Source organism: Carettochelys insculpta, chromosome 6, assembly GCF_033958435.1.
Source record: "Carettochelys insculpta isolate YL-2023 chromosome 6, ASM3395843v1, whole genome shotgun sequence".
Lineage (NCBI taxonomy): Eukaryota > Metazoa > Chordata > Testudines > Carettochelyidae > Carettochelys > Carettochelys insculpta.
This window is the reverse complement of record NC_134142.1, coordinates 118,837,210-118,854,005: the sequence shown is the minus strand read 5'-3', so window position 1 is coordinate 118,854,005 and position 16,796 is coordinate 118,837,210. Positions and strand designations below refer to the sequence as shown.

At 46.2% G+C, this 16,796-nt stretch overlaps 1 protein-coding gene across 6 annotated transcripts in view; it reads right to left on the bottom strand.

Moving 5' to 3' along the window:
- DAGLA (diacylglycerol lipase alpha) overlaps positions 1 to 16,796 on the bottom strand; it is a 103,360-nt gene that overhangs the window by 42,802 nt on the left and 43,762 nt on the right. For 5 of the 6 annotated variants that reach the window (XM_074998044.1, XM_074998048.1, XM_074998049.1 and 2 more), the window contains 2 exons: positions 2,739 to 2,877; positions 1,864 to 2,075 (listed from right to left, as the gene is read on the bottom strand). In XM_074998044.1, the coding sequence (XP_074854145.1) occupies positions 1,864 to 2,075; positions 2,739 to 2,833 (307 nt within the window). In that variant the 5' untranslated portion in view covers positions 2,834 to 2,877. Of the gene's footprint in view, positions 1 to 1,863; positions 2,076 to 2,738; positions 2,878 to 6,397; positions 6,451 to 16,796 lie in introns of those variants that run through there. The other variant, XM_074998046.1, reaches the window with a different exon arrangement.

Genomic DNA, 16,796 nt, shown 5'->3' with positions numbered 1-16,796 from the left:
TGCCCCCAACTCTGCAGCTCCAGGAGAGAGGAGAAGCTCTGGTAGACTCAAGTTCTTTTCTAGTTAGCTGCTGCCACTACTCTAAGGTCAGAATCCTCTGTCTTTCTGGAGCACTTCCAGTACCACTTCCATCACTAGCTGGTACATCTCAGCTGAGACACAAGCACCTTCCCAGGACACTGCTCTGCTGTTTCTTTGATTAACTGCAAACCTATCAAGCACTCACACTCCTCTCAGATCTATAGCCCTGTCAGCCACGGATTTGCACCATCTTACTGAGCCTGGATGACCTTTCAGCAAACAGTTTCTACAGCTATTTGGCCAGCCAGTGGTATGTTTAAAAACTGCACTAGACCTTGTGCACACTGGTTCTTCTCCCTGTCCCCACATTCCTACCATTGCTATCATCACATAAGCTCCACCCATAGGAGTGTTAGGATAGCCAAAACTTCTGGGGCCTCAGGGCTGGTCTAATGACATGGGCTTAACCAGCAGCCACAGAGGCCTTGACTACACTAGCAGTAACACCCCCACTGCTAATACCAGAGACAGTGATAAAATCGTGGCAGCAACAGTGAGAAATCTGGGGAACAAAGCACAAACAGGTCCATGACTCAGTCGCAGTACAGTTTCTTAACATGGGTAAAGTCCAGTGTAGACATGGAGTTAAAGGGCTTGATGACTTTGCAGAAGGACAGGGCAGAGGGGAGATCTCTCTCTCATTTTTTCCTCTTTTCCTGCTCCTTCCACTCAGCTTAGGTTTAATACCGTGTATCTCACACTGGCAGGCTCTGCTCTATTCCCATGGGAGACTCCACAGTGTCTCGGAGAAATGCAGAGAGGAAGATTAGTTTGCTTTTCTCTTTAATGGTTTGCACTTAGCGCTCGGCAAAGATGGAACTGCTTCCCATATGTAGAGCGCTCTCAAGAAAAGATGCTGGGCTTCAGATAAGCCCTACGTGGAAAGAAGCCAGCAAAATAAGAACAGGCAACAAGGGAGCCCTGTCCTCATGTTTAAAAAGAGCACAATCCCTCGCCTATGCAAAAGATTTCCCCACCTGGCTCTTATGAAAATACTTCCCCCCCAGGGAGAAAAGGGAGTGGCCTAAATATATCTCCATAGCCTGGCGGATGAATGTAAGAACAGAGTGAGAGACCTTGCACAAGAGACATGGGTATGTTCCCCTTTGTGGTGTGGCTCTAAGGAACTCAGGGTGCGAGTGCTGGGGGAAAGGCCTTAGGAGAAAAGAGGTCCACACGCACATCTCAGCAGGAGGTGAGGTATGTGGGCATCCAGTATAGATAGTCACCTACATGGAGGTTGGGTTATCGATCATGCACACTGCTCGATGGACAGCTGTATTGAGAGGTGGCCTATAACTGATGTCGTAAGGTTGGTAGGCGAAAGCCACGTGCCTTTGTGCAACAATGAAGGACAGGTGTATCCTGTGAGGTGGGCATGTTCCTGTTGTATTGAGGCATATACATGTGTCACGGGAAAACTTGCGGAGAAGGAGGGGGCAGAGGTGTAAATGTGTCAAAAGGGAGGTGTACAACTGTACTGCAGGAAGAAGGATGAATTTATTTGTTGTAGGGATCAGGTGTACAAGATGTCACAGTGAAGGGGGATGAAAAGGGTTTGCCAGGAGGGTGATTTGGGTGGCAGCGGAAGTTATATTTGAGAGGCCAGAGGGTTGTGTGCCCATTCCAGAGGAGCTCCACAGCTCACAGAAGAGTGGTTATCCAGATGTCTCTTAGGGACTGTGCATTTGTCAGGGCGCAGGAAGTAAAAAGTCTCCTGAGAGTGACAGGTGGCAGTGTGGAGGGTAAGTAGTTAGAAGGCCCTACGCTGATGCCTCTTACCCAGTCTGACATAGAGCACATACTGCATCGAGTCCCGGGGCTCTGTGTACAGGATGCTGCCACGCATGCTGAGCCAGATGATTGCCACTTCTGCGATCATGCAGCTGAGCAGGATGCCCAGGTAGCCTCTGCCGTGGTCCACCAGGTTAAGGGAACAGGTCTCGTTGGGATTGTACACCAGCCCGAAGAGCACCACGGAAAGGATCACAAACCTGCCATGCACAAGCCAACTATTTACCAGTTGCAACACCAAGCAAAGCAGCCCAGCATCTGGTAAGATTCTCTCAGCTAGAGTCTCCTTACAGCAGGGTTTTTATCCTTAGGAATACTAGAAAGAATCCTGAATAGTCTGTACTTTTCCTGACAGTTCTCCCAGTCACATGCAGATCATCTATATGTTAATTTGGTCTTGAATTCTTTCTCAGCTGCTGGGAGACAAGCTGCCCAGGTCTCATGACCTCAATGACCTGCATCTATTTGGCAGTTCTGAGCTATCCCATGTAATATGCCAAAGGCATCACACTCACATCACTTCCTCTGAGTCCCTCCAAGGAAGCACACCCCCATATTTCAATAGACTACTCAGGATAAAGGGTGGAGGTGTAGCAGGGAGTTACAGGCATGAAGCTACTAATAGAGGCTTCCCCAGTGAAAGTGGGGCAAGGGCTCTCAACAGTACTGATCAAGGGCCAGGAAAGTGAGAGGGACCAGAAGCTCAGAACCATCTGGTGCCAGTCCTAAGTGTCCAATACAACCTTCCTGCACTATACAGGGGAAGCAGAGAGAACTCCAATCGCTCAAGCTGGGAGTAGTAAAAGGAAGTCATGAGTTGCTGCAAAGCAGCCTTCTCCTGAGCGTCTGTGCTCTTCACTTACCAGGTGGTGTGAAGGAGGAAGAGGAAGATGGCTGGCAAAACGAGGTCATCGCTGCCCACAGACCAGCGACGACGGAACACCACAATCCCTGGCATGGCTAGCGGGTCTGAGGTGGCTCAGCAGGCACGATGCTCATCTCCTGAAACAGAAATGAACAGAGGATGCACATCTCCTCCAGCCCCTCAATCCACCCAGCGCTGCCTTAAAACCTCCGCAACCATCACAGGGCAAGGAGAGGCCCTGAGAGAGAGTCCTCTCCGTCCCACACCCATGACAGGAGCACATCTTCTCCATCTGTCACCAGCAGCCAAAGAGGGATGGGTATACCAACCTCAAAGTGAGCGGTGGGGAGAGAGAGGCAGTGCAAAGATTGTGGGAAGCATTAATTCAAACAGGTGTGTAACCGAGGCTGAAAGTAACTAACGCACCCAAACACCATTTTATGGGATTAGCTGGAATCCTGTTACAGAGCTCTGTGTTTGTAAGTGATCCCTGCTAGGTACCAACAACAGATTCTGCCAGCCTAAGCACCATACACAGTTCCCTCTTGCCTTGTTCTCCCATGCACCCGCCATCAGGTTCTTCTCTCAAAAGCTTCCTCACAACACCTTCCTCTCCGCCAGCCAGGAGTTCCAAAGCAGCCACTAACACTTGGCCCTCAGAAACCATGGGGAGCGCTGTACATCTTCTCTTTCCCATCTCTCAGTGGGGTGCGTCCAGTGTTCCCTGTAAGATGATTACTTGGGAGGATGCCCAGGAGAGAGTCACATGCCGCCCAGCTGATCAGCTCAGCGCCCACACCCACCCACAGTGGGCAACATGTGTTTCTGTCGGTGGTGCACAACCCCACCTGCTGTAGTGTACAAAACAAAATGTATTCTGCTCATGAGTGGAAAAAATTAGAGGGAACCCAGGGTATATCCTACAGCTTCCACGGTGTGTCAGAGCAGAGCAGCATCCTAGGAGGTCTCAATCTTCGATGCAGTCTAGAAGCCTCTGCTTGCTCTGCCCTCACTTTGCTGCCTGTATGCATTAAATCACTGCGGTTCTAAGAGACAACCGCTTCTCTTCATAATTTATTAGTTTTTTTAACCTGATGATCCTTGATTAGCTGTGGCAAATATAGGCAATGGCTATACAAGTTACCCCACACATGCAGCCATGCACTTCAATCCGGCCCTGCAGCAACTTATCTGCTATTCTAGTCCAAGATAAGCACCTCAGTCCTGCACTGCAGCATCCCCTGATATTTCTATCTAAAGATGCACCTCCATAGCGACCTGCAACTCTGGTTGAAAGCCTCTGCATGGCTTTTTAATGTATTTCTATGCAGACCTGCAGCATCTTACACTTTTCCCCTAGCGACCCATCATGCTCTGTGCCAGTGGATATCCATAGTAATGTTACACTACCCCTTACAATTCCAGTCTCCATTCCCTTCAGCTCTGTCAAAGCACTTCAGGACTGACCTGCAGCTTCCCATGTTGTTACAGAGGCTGAGCCAGCATCCTGCTCAGCCCATGCACTACAATCCCGAGCAATCACCCTCTGCTCTTCTGGGGCTTCCACCATCTTTGCCAATGCACCTCAACCTTAATCTGCAGCACCCCCAGCTATTCTAAGCTATTCTAATCCCACTCCTTAACACCTATACCCTGCTGCCAGGTGTCCACAAATTAGAGGAACCAGTGCTGCCTCTCAAGTACCAACAAGCAGAGTAATCCAGTCAAGTGTTCACACGGGTAAAACTGAAAATATCTAATTTTTATTACTTGTGATATAATCAGGATTTGCATCAGGATTTCAGGGTTGAAAAACTACTCCACTAATCTGCATGTCCCATTCCTAACTGACCGTAACCCTTTCACCCTAGATCTCAAATTCCAATTCAAGTACTCTGGACAAAATGGCTAAATTCGTGACCACATGTAAATGAACTAGAATCTCCAAACCACAAAAACATTGGCAGTTTCTGACAGGCCCCGCAAGCTGCTCTCCTCACACCACACTGCTACATTATCAGAACATCTGATGTTACAGCAGACCACATGACTTGGCATCTTGTACCTGTGAATTACATTTCTACTCCCTCACCTGCACTCCCAGAACTGCAGATTGTCCTAGAACTTGGCACCATTTCTTCTCCCGTGTCCACCACCAATTGCTGTCAACCTGGTCCATTTGGACTTGCTCTCCTACACATGCTGTCATGCAGCAGCAAGTGACTATACACACCTCAGACACTTTTCAGGAAATTCCGCAATTAACATACTGGCACACTTTGAGTGCATTACTCACTTCAGTAAAGGCAACACTGTATTCCACGTTCAGAAGAACAAAAAAAAAAAAAAAGCACATTTGGATTCACACTTCCCAAGCACACAGTTATCAGCATACTCGGTACATTTCAAATTGCTCTCTCCACAGGCCATATGGCAATACTTTCTACCCTTAACATGAATAACCCTGCCATCTCCCCTTGACACGTGGTCATATTTTTCCACTTTTACCTTGAATACTGTTCCCCTAATTTAATACACACAGAGAAACTTCCCCCTGGCTCTTACACGACAGTGTTCCTTGCTAATGAGCAGAGTCGTACCTCCCAGACTTTCCCTATCTGTAGCTGCTCTTTATCCATCCATTTTCTGATTTGCTAGTGTGCCCCATCAATGTCTTTTCCACTATTTCTCTGTGCCTAGCAGTACATGCAATCATACTTTGCAGACTTTCCTACAAGACCCTACTGCCAGATCAAGCAGTTCTACTCTGCAAAAAGAGTGAGCTCTACAGTAGATTCCTAATAAAAAGCAACAGGTGGGTGTAGAATGGGTATCCAGCCTTTCATTACTGAACAGGACAAATACTGCAGGACCGATGTTGCTAATCCTCTGTATACCAAACAACCTACATATAAGAACACAGAATCCAAGGGTAGATGGAAGACAATACCTAATGGCTATCCGTACAAAATTGAAAGCAGGAGGCCCAGGGTTCTGCCCCATCATGTTAGGGACAGCAAAAGAGAGGAGTGAGAGAAGGTCTGTTATTATATAGCCGGACAGAAATAGTGCTTTCAGGCTGAGGAGTCCTGGGATCTGGACCAGTGTTTCCTGTAAGCTGAGTGTTTTGGGTGGCCACCCAGGAGAGATTCAAATGCCACACAGCTGATTAGCAGAGTCCCCACAGTGCCCACTGCCTGTGTTTCTACTGATGGTGCACGAATGCATATGCCTCAGTGAACATAAAATTTATTCTACACATGGATGGAAAAAATTTAGAAGGAACATTGATCTGGACGCCTGGGATTCAGCCAAAGAGATATTTGAGAAGGCCTGAAGACATGACAAGAAGGGTGGGTGGTTAGAGACAGAGGACTGAGTGCAAAAGCGCATTAAGATCTTAAAACAGTGGATTAGAGACTGCTCCAAAGGCAAGGAACTTCAGACTTTGCCCCCCAGCTGCAAGAGCACTTACAATACAAGCCCAGGAGTCTGAAAGCTGGGTCAGAGACAGAGAGTACTGAGTGTGAGAAGCCCTAGGACCCTGAGCCTCTCCTCAGGAGAAAGTACATGCATGCACAAGTGCTCAGTGCGAAGAGCCCCAGGTCCCTGGCCCATCAAGTCAGAGTGAGATTGATGGGAAGTGGAAATGCTTACATGGCATGTGGTCCAGCAGAAGCACATTCTTCTCTCCCAAGAGGGTGTTTCAGGGAAAGTGCATGTCCACGGAGACAGACATCATGAGTGAAGGAGGAAACAGCAAACTCTTCACGCAGCCATTGAAAATCCCAGTCAGGAGAGGAAAGGACGGCTTGACGACTGCCTGCCAATGAAGCCAGGCATCGTCTTCAGAGCACTTCCCTCCCTCCGAGACGACAACCTCATTTATTCAACTGGGGCTGCTCAGAGCGAATGAGCTGGGGTCGTGACTTCCCCCCCCCAAACCCCCGCCAACACACTCTAGAAGGAAGTGACATCATTCCAGTTCTGACTGAGGAGATTGTGTGAATTGTGGGAAGACAGACTGAAAGCAAGAGCATGAGATGCTGTTAGAGTCCTGGAGAGAGAAACACACACAGAGAGATGGAGAGAGGAGGGAGCTCTGAACCAGCAAGTGCAGCAGCACGGAAACCTACTCCCCACTGCCACAGGGAAACAGGAGAGACTGAACTTGCTCTATAATCCTTTGGGGGATGTCCTGGTGCTTCGCTGCACGCAGGAACCCTCTTCCCCTGAAGTGGATGGCACCAGAGACAACACTGCTGGAGCAAAGGTCCAAAAGGCTCTGGGACATTACCCACTGGCATTCGCTGAATAGAAACAGCAGGCAGGGAACTGGCCAGGATGTGAAAGCGGCTGTCAGGAGGGGCCACTCTCCTGGCCAGAGAAAGGAGGGACTGTTCCAAAGAAGCTGCCGCGCCCAGGCCTTTTCAGCCGCTAATTCCCTGTGACATGCTCTCTAGGGTATGGCAGGACATGGGGGAGGGGTAGAGAAAGCTGTCTGTGGGGTGAAGGCTTAGAGAAAAGAGCAAGACAGAGAGGCATGCTGCAGTGAGACAAGATTCCAGCTAAACCTAGATTTAGTTTAATCCCACATCCTCCTGTGTCTGACATTAACCACAGAAGAAGATACACAAGTAAATACATGAGATGAACACAGCCGCAATCGAAGGAAATAGGTTTACGCATATCATCCCAACAGACATAAGACGCCACCTGCATCCACACAGCCACTGACAAACCAACTCAGAATCACCCACTCCCCACCAGCCAAACGCAGAGATGAATGAGCTAGCCAGCTTGCCCAGTAAAGGCACAGCACCCTTGCTCACAGTCTCTGATACACAGCCTACAGTAATCCCTCATCTGAAACTCCCTCCACCAATCCACATAGGCAATTAACTCACTCTCACATATACTACCTATACAATCCTGAAACTGCCTACCTGCCGTCAGTGCTCCACGCAACCCCCTGTGTCATCTGCCCTCTCCTAGGAAACAGGCAGGCAGCCCTCAAGTGACCAAACTCTGAGTTTCTTAAGGCTCAAGCAGGCATGCTGGAAAGAGTCTTGCTGGGGAAAGTCCATAAACAGAGCCTGAGACTTCAAGAATCTGCTGTCCTGATGCATTTGCCATCTCCACCCGTGCATGAGAGAGCAGGCTGAGCGTTCTATGACACAGGCTCTGAAAACCATCCCATACCAACCTCATCCAGGTGACATACTTTTAACACCCTGCTGCCTGCCCACCTCACCAGTCCCGCCTCACCTCCAGGAGGGACTCACAGCGTTTAAAGGGAAACTCAGAAGAGAGAGAGAGAACAGTTGTGTTCTGAAATCCTCAGCCAGGCTACAATCTCCTCTACCTGTAATTATAGAAATGCCTCTCCTTACAGCCCCAGCTCCAGAGACTCTTGTTGCATACCCTCATGGACAAGTGACCACATCCACCCCAAAACACGCCCTCGCCTCTCCACTCTTGTCAAGGTTAGGTTCAAAACTGTCCTCTGCGCTCTTAAAACCATCCCAGGACATGCTGTAGGTGACCTCAAAGACCTTGCCTCTGCTTCTTTATCTAGCCCTGGCCTTGACTCTGTCATGCCACCTGGTCACTGAAGGTGTAAGAACCTTCTCAGTGGCATCTTCTACGTCTTCACCTCTCAGACGGAATCCTATTGTCTCTTGTACGCTTTTGATTCTCTCCACCTTTGAATTATTTAATTCTGTTAAATCTGCTTAGGTTGTTTGTGTATTTCATACATGTGCCACAAAAGTTGTATGGTCTTGAAAAAATAATAATTAAAAGTGTATCTGCAGTTGAAAGCAGCCAAGCAAGTCTACCTCTGGTGACCACAAACCAATGAGCACACTTCACCATACTCTCACTACGCCCTGAGGGGCCACTGGATTACAGCCTATTACCTCACATCCTATCAAGCCACACCACCATGGAGAGGTTTCCAACTCCATCAGACAGTGTTCTCCCGGGATCTGTAGTCCCTGGACCATGCAAGTGTAGCAGAGAAGGTACACACCCCATAACTCACTGCCTGTGTCACCACAAGTGCCACATGCAGAGCTCCTTCCTGTTCTTCCAAATACATCAGACTACATGCATGTACTTGTACTCAACTGAAGCGGAAATCAGCAATTAGAACTTGTACAAAACATGATCAGTCTTCAATCAGTTATTTTTAAAGCCCCTAAATAGAGCGCTTTCTGCATCAGAGTCTGGATCCTCACAATCTGGGAACTGTTCTTCCATTGCAGGGGATGTGATTTCATCATTAGCAAATGTCTTAAGGTTGCTGGGGAAGTGCTTTCTTGCCTATGGCTGCACACTTACAAAGAAACATCTCTTTCTACTGAATCTTGTGCGAGGTTCCCAGTGTGAGTTCTGAAGGCATGACAGTGTGAAGTGAACAGAAAGGCTGCATTTCTAGATCACTCGCCTGCACACTGCCCATGACCAATGTAAGCATTAATAGTACTTCTAAACTAAGACCCCTGTAAGCCGCACAGCCATGAGGCCAAGCAGCAGCCTATTAAGTCCCACACAGGCACTCCCTCAGTGGACCTGCAGCAGCAGAGGGAGGGGCACCCTCCCCCCAGCCCAAACCTCGCTCAGTTCTTGACCTGTCACAGCCAGAGGACAGGTGCCAGTCCCACGGCCCCAGCCCCGGAGCTGTCATATAGAGAAGAGAGGCACCTGTTCCTACAGAGAACAGGTGTTGCTGTGGGGAGGGAGTCCTCTGACCCTGGCATAACCATACGGAAGCTTGCACCCCAGCCCCTTCATCCCTGACCCTACTCCAGACCCAACACCACCAGCTGAAGCTCCCACATCCCTGCACCCCAGTCCTCTGCCCCAGTCGTGAGCCCTCTCCCACAGTCCCGTGACCCCTTAAAGATTAGCATATTTATTATGGCATAAGCACTCATGGGCTGCAGCTCACTTTTGCAGATGCATGAAGTGAAAGGTTCAGGTGGCAGGGGTTTATACATACACACAGAGGTGACATTTCTGTATACATCCCTGACATCGGCATCTTTCCATTTGTTACTCTTTAAGGTGCCACAGGACTCCTTGTTTCTACTGATTTTACTGGTTCTCCCATATACTTCTCCAGGTCCATTATACTGGAAGGTGTGAGAAAGGAAAAGGAACGAGGCAGACGCAAGAGAGACAAGAGCACCTACAGCTGCTACAGCAAGCACATGTGCACTGCAGGTGTGCTGCTTTCATGTGGTAGCACAGGCACTTGGTACGCCAACGGAAAGGGTTTTTATGTCGACATAGGCAACCCGTCCCTCCAAAAGGCAGTAGCTAGGTTGGCAGAAGTCAGCTTTGCTGCATCTATACCAGGGATTAGGTCAACCTAACTATGTTGACCAGGGCATGACATTTTTCATAGCCCTGAGGAACGCAGCTAATTCAATACAAGTTCTGGTTATAGTTCAGGCCTCTGTTCCTCGGTTGAAAAGCGATCGACTCAAGAAGCTTCTTAAAGTCAGGGCTCCTAGTGCTGGCATATTCCAAACTTATGTGACCCAAAACAAAGCCATTACTCCATAACCCAACCCAGTCTCTCAATGACATTATAATAATGTGCTTATGTCTAATGCGGCATCACTGCCTAATGACAGATAGGCAAACTAAATTATGGCAACCAAACTGACCTGCAGACTCCAAAGAACAATAAGTATATACCACCAGGCTCGTTACTGCTTAATTTATGAGATCTCACAAGATCTCACTCCTGGAAGTGGAATGATGTAGATTACAAAGACACAAGACATTGTTAGGAGATACAGAAAACCGATCAGCTGGCCCAACACATTGACCCATCTCCAGTTTATCCTATTCCTGACGTCTGCTTTCTCAGAAAGCCCCTTTCCCTGGCCTCATCACACTCTGGACACAAATCAAGATGTCTTCTGAGCACTTCCATGTTCCACACTTAAATCATCCTTTTGGTCCCTTGCTCCAAACACTCCTTTCCCTTTAATGTGAAGTATTCTCTCAAGTTCCCTATTTGCTCAAGCTGAAGTGATGTCTTCTATGCAGCTGAATGCTCAAGCAGCACAATATTTACTGACTTTAATGATCCTCCTCGGAATTTCCAAAGTCTCCATCAAGCTCCCCTAGAAGGCCCCCTTTCCTTCATGACAATAAACCCACCCTCTAAACCTTTCCTTTAAATTAAATTAATCAGAAGTGGTATCATCTTCACCCTCCTCTCCGAGACACTTTTTTTAGTAGGAAAATGTTCAGAGTACTGCATACCACATACAGGATCTACCGCTGTATCAACTTCTCTTAGGCAGTAAGACTACAGTTAACCCCAAGCAGTCAATAACCATGAGTCATACCTAAAAATAATGAAATTGGCTCGAAATCATGAATTTTTAGGAAGAGTAAATTTGGGATTCTTTTTATTTGCTTTCTGGGATAGGATTCACACATATTCTTCAAGCATGGAGGCTAGAAATTTAGCTTTTGGGGTTTTTTCTTGTTTGTTTTTTTGTTTTTGTTTTTAAGCGAGTTCTCACCTAATAACATGCCCCCATGAACAAAACAGCACTGCTTGATTAACCTTTTACCCATAGGATGGGACAAACCAACACCCACAGTATCCAGCATGAGATCCAACAAATGTCACATATAGCCACAGTATATCACCTTACCGATCTAGTACTTTGCTTAGAGCTGTCTAACCAGGATTACTGAAGATTGAACCTCTCTAATCCAGCACTCTCTGGTCTGGCAACGTCTGTGGCACTGTATGATTTTAGTTAGCCAAGCGTCCACTGATTATGAATGTGGCCAAGTTTCCGGTGATCCCATAAAATTTATTTACAGCCACCAGACCTGGTTCTCAGTGTTCTGTCCTGTTATTCAGCTCTAATTTAACAGTAAATGTCTCCTAAGGGCCTAGTAAGCAGTGGAAGTGTTGGTAATGCTGCTAGACAATACTAACCTCCTCTGGTCTGGCAAATCTCTCGTTTGGCACTGGTCAGGTCCTGAGCATGATGAACTAGAGAGGTTCAACTTGCACTATTTTAAGGCATAAAAGGTGTTCTTTACCAAGTTCATTACATTATTTGAAGGGCTCTTTTTGCAGTCTTTTGAGACAAACATACAGCCACATTTGAGCTGCTCAGGTATTTGCTCAATATCTATTTTGCAGCAATTGTTTCATTTCTGTAAAACCACTGAGACTATTTCACATCTTACCCTCATTTTGGCGTAGGGATCAGAAGGAGAAGAACATGGAGACAATTCCCTGGCTAACTACATTTTGCTAATTGTAATACTGTTCTTCTTTCCCAGAGCTTATAATTGGCAGAGGAAGGCTCGAAGGAAGATCAACCAAATTAAGGAGAAGTTGGAATGATTTCTCTGTCTCTGGAGGGGCCTTCTCTCTGGATACTACCAGGCTACCCCCCAACAATGAGATTTGTCCCCAGAGCTCATATGCATAGGAGAATGCACCATATGACACCATTCAACAAAACATTTTTCAAATGTGGCTATGAGAAAACATTTTTGTCTCAACTGGGAAACAAATTACTAGATGCCTCTGTCACACACCCTCCCTTCTATGAGTGGACACACCCAGTGCAAGGATTTCTCTCTGAACCAGGAGGGCCTTTTTTTGAAAAAGAAGGTCTGCCCACACACTCTTGTTACAATATTGGCAGCACATCACTGGCGGTTTGTGACAAACTAGTCAAAATACATGTGCGAGTGATCACTGAGAAATGGGTGAATGGGGGAAGCAGGTTTCTAAGTCTTAGACTGGCTTCCCAGGTCCATGAAGGAGGAAGTTTTGTGTTGTTAGTGGGTCCAGTCCTGCTTCTGTTCAAATATTAGGACTTTTGCCTTTAATTTCACTGGATCAGGTTTGATCTCAGAGCTTAACTTTTTGAATCTCAACATCTACTGTCTTTAAGTAATTCTTGCTGACATTCCCCTATAAAAGTCCACAACTGTGAACAGTTAGAATAAAAATAAACATGTTTAAAATCCATAATTTTGTGCAACTGTGAAAATTAAGGCTGATAAAATACAAAACGCTCAAAAAAACAAATATGTTAAATTATTTTAAAAACACAGCTATAATTCTGCCATGCCTGCCTATAGTATACTGCTTTGTTTATTATGTCATGAAAGCCCCAAGATTATCTGAGACCTGAGCTTGAGATCTCTCTTTAGTCTTTGTTTTAAATGACAATCCACCATCCACTACTTCCTGGCAGGCTCTTCCAATTTCTCATCAAGAAATGTTTCCTGATACTCAATGTAAATTATTCTTTCCTCTATTTTAGCCCATTATTTTCCCACCAATAACCCTAAGCACTTCCTCTCCCTCGTAATTTTGACATCAGATACTTCAGGACAGTTACATACCCTCCCCTCACCACTGTCTTTTAGCCAAGGCAACACATACTTTGTTTTTTAACCTTTCTGCATAAATCAGTGCCTCCAGCTTCCTTCATCATCTGCTTTTTGAAAGTGCTCTTGAAATTCTCTATGAAGGAAGTACCTAGGATAGTCACCTATTATTACAGAACAAAAAAACAGAAATGTAGCACTTTAAAGATTAACAAAATGATTTACTCGGTGATGAGCTTTCATGGGACAGACCCATTTCATCAGACCAATCTCATTTCCAATACAGACTGACATTTATACATACAGAGGACCAAAAAAAAAAAAAAGCAATAAAAACTGACAAATCAAATACATAGGAGGGGGATGGGGTGGGAGGATGTTAATTGTCCTGTCTACAGTTTTGTTTTGTTGGAGTACAGATTAGCATGGCTACCTCTCTGTTACTATTATTACAGAGACATTGTCCGGGATAGGCATAACTTCCATTGACTCCAGGTGCCATCATATCATCATCATTCTCTGAAGGAGGTGCTATCACCTAGCTTTTCTCCAGCATAATTCCTCTGCAAAATCCCAAAGTTTTTGCTGTCATATTGCAGTACAAACACATACCTACATCAACTGTTTTCTATCACCCCTAAGTCTACCTCCAAACCCCTGCTCCCCAGTTTCCTCTCCTGCAATAGATGCTTCTTAGAAATATTAGCCTGCATTTTTTCTAGATGGAATCTCATTTTATTTCCTGCCCATATTTCTAGACTTTTTAGATGCCTTGTTATTATTTCTGTGCCCTCCCTGATGTTTGCATTGCATTCCAGTTTAGGACAATATATAGATTTAGTTTATTCTTGTCTTCTTCTTCACCATTAACACAATGTAATAAAACTTAAATCAGCACCAATATTTATAGCACTCCCCTCTTTGAAGCCTCTCCCTAGCTCTATATACAGCATCATTTCCCACCTGGACACAGCTTTCCAGCTACTTTTCAGTGCACATAACTGGTCTCTTACACAAACCAGCTGGCACTCACTTTTCAGGAAAGTTTCTCAGATGCACCACACCTAATGATCTTCTTGAATCTAGAAGAGCGCTGCTTTCTAAGAGAGGGGTTCTTTCAGCTCAGGACTAATTTAGATTGTATAACAACATCACAAGGGATACAGTTTCACTTTTAACATTTTCCCTATGACATTAAGGAGGCAGTGATCAAATGCCAAAGAAACAGGAGCTCTGTCTATGGAAGGACATGCGTACAACAACAAATAAGCACGTGCAGGCTACAGTAGTTGGTTGCACCTAAATACCTATGTTTCCAGGAAGTGCCACAAGGACAGTACTGGAAAAAGAACAATGGATATAAACTATCCATGAATAAATTAATGCCAGAAATGGGAAGAAGGTTCCTAATCATCAGAGGAGTGAGGCTCTGGAAACACACACACACACGAACAATTAGCTTTCACACACACACACACACACGAGTGAACAATTAGTTTTAAGAAACATGGACAAATTTATGAGCAGGAGTGCGTAACAGGATTGCTTGTGATGTTGGGGCAGGGCTCAACAGCTGTGTTGGAACCCTTCCACTTTAAGCCTTATGTTCCTAAAATGCGTATTTCAGGGTTTCAGCTGGTCATCTGAAGGAGTCAGGAGGGGACTTTCTCCCCAATATATTCTAGGGTTTGCTTGTTTTTGGTCTTCCTCTCAAGCATCAGGAATAGCCATGGCTGGAGATAGGACACGGGAGGGAGTGGGCAGTGAGTAGTAGCCAGTCTCTCTCTCACATGCTTAGCTGGCTGGCTGTTACTAACACGCTCAGGGTCTAACTGACCAGCAGCTATGGAGGTTGGGAAGGAACTTCTCCCCAGCTCAGACTGGAAGTTCACCTCCTTCTGCTGCACAAAAGGGTCACTTTCCAGGATTACCTGAGTATACAGAAACCATTAGAACTGCAGGGGATTTGGGCATTGGTGCACCTGGGTCACTTCTATTCTCCACCCAGGGCCCACAATAGTTTAGTCTCAAGTGGGTGCTAATAGTTTGGTTAATTTTGGTTGTTTAATGTGGAAGTGTTGGTTGGTGTGGCACACAGGAAGTCAGATTAAATGGTGTGGTAGTCCCTTGTGGCTTTAAACTCTATGACCCTAGCCATATATACACATGCTCTTGTACTTTCTGGGTTATGCAAAAATGTTCCCGAAAGTACAAGAACTGCCTGATTTTTGCAAAAGGGCTGATTCATAACTGATGATGGTACATCCAGAAGGGGATACCTCAGCTGCCACAGAAAACACTACCAGTTTCTATTGTAGAAAGACACACATGCAGCATGTGTATGTTCATTGGATCTGGACAGTGACCCTTTGCTATTATCACTCTGTCCTTTTTATTTGCGGTTCCCAACAGGAACTTTTTCTATTTTAAAGAGGAAGCACATTCCAGAAGAAAATGAGAACAGAGTGGCCTCAGATCAGCAAACATGTTGATTCCATGCCTCAACACTAAAACAGAATTATTTTAGCTTTTCATTTGACAAAATGTTGCTGTCACATCTAAGCCCAAAGGGAATATTTAGTTTCTGACCGTGAACCCTAGAAAACAGGGTTTTGCAGCCAGAATTTAAGCAAAGGTCTGCAGCAATTCTGCCCCACCCCTGACACATTCTAACTCGGAATCTGGGTGTAGAACAGCCCCTCAAGTTACAGCTGGGGACACAGCTAGAATCCCAGAGGGTCAGCTCTTCTGACTGCTGCAAGAAAAATGTTACCTTTCCAAAGGAAGATGCCAGCTCCTGACCTTGTTCACGGAAAGCTCACTAATTACAGTGAAAATCAAAAGAAAGCAAGAGAGGGAGACTTACTCTCCAGCTCACACAAATGACAGATTGAGCAAACTTTTCCTGCCTCAGCAGTGTTGCTAAAAATAACACTCTCCAGGGCTCAGTGCTGCAGTATGACAACCCAGAATCCCAGTCACCCCACACAGACCCTCTAAAACCTTCACTCCACTAGGCACAGGGCACCTCTCATACACACAAATACTAAAAACTGCACTCTGCTCCATAGTAATCACTCATATCTGCTGCACACAGTATACGCACAAGCATTTTCAATACACACACACCAAGATCACCTACAAACTTCACTCACCTATGCATAAACCACTTCTATCCACCACCAGCTGTACCAGCTTGCCTTCCCTCTCTTTACATGCACTTCTCTTCCTCTTCCAACCCACACCTCCAACCTCTTTTTCCGATCCCTTCTTTTCCATCTTCACATCTTCCCACGCTTCTCTTGTCTGAACTGGTTTAGGGATCCCCACCCACTTCTTCCCTCTCATGATCTAGCAGCCCTAAAATGTCCTAATGTAGTTTGGGTCAACTCTGTTCCTTCAGTCAGCTAAGGAAAAGTGTGGGATGCTGCCTCACTGCTGGGACTGTTTCCACAGCACACCCTGCTTCTTGATGGCCCAGGAAATACAGTAGACTCCCAAGTTACATGGGGGTTGTATTCCTCACATCCCCTGCGTAATTCAAATTTTGTACCAATCAGGGAGTGGGGAACCAGGCTCTGCCACTTGCAGGATCCAGGAAACTGACTAGCACATGGCTGGTCAATTTCCCAGGTCCCACCAGCACAGGGAAGCCAGG